General features: G+C 45.3%; 1 protein-coding gene across 2 annotated transcripts in view; it reads right to left on the reverse strand.

Moving 5' to 3' along the window:
- Positions 1 to 1,896, reverse strand: part of LOC101864128 (transmembrane protein 45B) — an 11,415-nt gene extending 9,519 nt beyond the window's left edge. For both annotated transcript variants that reach the window (XM_005093284.3, XM_005093285.3), the window contains exon 1: positions 659 to 1,896. In XM_005093284.3, the coding sequence (XP_005093341.1) occupies positions 659 to 1,243 (585 nt within the window). In that variant the 5' untranslated portion in view covers positions 1,244 to 1,896. The remainder of the gene's footprint in view (positions 1 to 658) is intronic.
- Between the last annotated feature and the right edge of the window lie 8 nt (positions 1,897 to 1,904).

Below are 1,904 nucleotides of genomic sequence, written 5' to 3' on the forward strand. Positions count from 1 at the left end.
ACACACACACACACACACACACACACACACACACACCGTCAAAACCGGGAAGCGCTGTCTTATCCTGTGTCAATGGGTACTGTACACTATCATCCCGACAGAAAGTACTGTACTGCAAACACACTTAGTATGTAACCTTCATCGACTTGAACATTCCCAGCTGACCCCCCACCTCACCCCACATCGATTCCGCAGAGATGACCTGTGTGTGTGTCATGGGAGGCTCCAGATCCTGTCCAACCTGTTCTCGTGTCCTCTTTTCCCCGTTTACCGGTCACTCTTTTCTTTCTCTACAATAATAATTATGTCCCTAGGTGTAAAACTAACCACTGCATACTGAAGTGTGCGACATTGGCTCGATTGGAATCATGTGTAATTCTGTGCAAGAAACCCTGGTTCGAATCCCTGAAAAGCATTTCTTCTAGGATTATTGAGTTGTTTGCCATGCAAAGCACTTACGAGCGTCCCCCCCCCCCAAAAAAAAAAAACAACAACAAACAAACAAACAAACAACAACAACAACAAACAAACCCAACAATATTTTTTTTTTAAAATCCAACTCTCAGTCCTATCGGAGAGGAACGTTAAACCGCCTCTCAAATAACGCAACGGTGTTGATTAGGGTGTAAAATCCGTACTGTCTACACTTCAGACGTACTTGCCAAAACCACGACCCCTGCAAGAGGAAGAAATAACCTCTCGCCAGAGGACAGAGCACAGAGTTTCTGTATTTTATCTCCGCCGCAACGACCACAATGTTGAGGAAAATGGCATAAACCAACAGCATGTGAACCTGGCTGTCCAGTGAGGATCTCCCGTGGAGGTGAAACCGAAACAACAGCCACTCCACGAACAAGGCGATGATGGAGACGATGTAATCCAAGTCTGGAACGAGGGTTCTCTTGTAGTGAGAGAAAACGTCCACGACTCCGGATAAGCCGAAAAAGAAGAACATGGTCGCGTGCTGTGCGTTGTTCATGCCGAAATGGTCTCCCGTCCACTCATAGCCCGTCACGATCTCCCCTACACATCCGATAGTCGAAACCAGGATCTTCACGAAAGATTCCAAAGGCAGGTTCTTGAGGCGTCCGCATAAACAATCACATAAGAAAAAATGTGTGGAGACAAATTCCGATTTCCGTGGACGGCAAGCGAGAAATCGTCGAAAGGTTTGGACAATGTACCACAGAGCAAACACAATGAAGAAAGTTCCTGGAACTGCATGTCCAACGAAAGTGCCCATCTTGACAATACGTTTTGTTCCGATATGTCACGGAGGCTGACTACTTATTACAGACAACTCACGGGAGATTGGCGGGTGCTCTGTAGGTGTGGTTTGCGCCTTCTCTCCTATCAAACATCTATCGTTTTTCCTTATCTCCTTTCCTTCTTTTTTTTGGTTGTATTTTACTCTTTCGTAACACCTCTAATCCACGGCACTAATTTGACCTATCCGTGTTGCAAGTGCGGTAAAATTCTAACTAAAACTAAAACAGATAGCTTTAGTCAGTAGTCGGGTAGATTCTGTCTGTAAACATCATCACATTCACAAAACAACGATACTGCAACCTTCGCTTTATACGTGAATACTCCCCTCGAGACTGACGTAAGACTGCAGACTACATACATGCAATAGCACACGCTCCCGTCAAATAAAGATCCCCTAAGGCTACATGTTCAAATCAAATAAAGACGTCCGCAATTCAAGGACAAAGTTAATGTACGTGGCTTGCAATGCTCGTTCGTCGCTTCATATATATTTTTAAAAAACCCATCCCAAACTACACACTGGAGTGAAAAGCAGGAACGCCCCCCGCTTGTCAGGCTGCTCGAATGAGCGCAGAGCGACAGTCTGTGCACATAAACTACTCTCTCTCTCTCTCTCTCTCTCTCTCTCTCTCTCT

This window comes from Aplysia californica, unplaced genomic scaffold, assembly GCF_000002075.1.
Source record: "Aplysia californica isolate F4 #8 unplaced genomic scaffold, AplCal3.0 scaffold00061, whole genome shotgun sequence".
In the NCBI taxonomy this organism is placed as follows: domain Eukaryota; kingdom Metazoa; phylum Mollusca; class Gastropoda; order Aplysiida; family Aplysiidae; genus Aplysia; species Aplysia californica.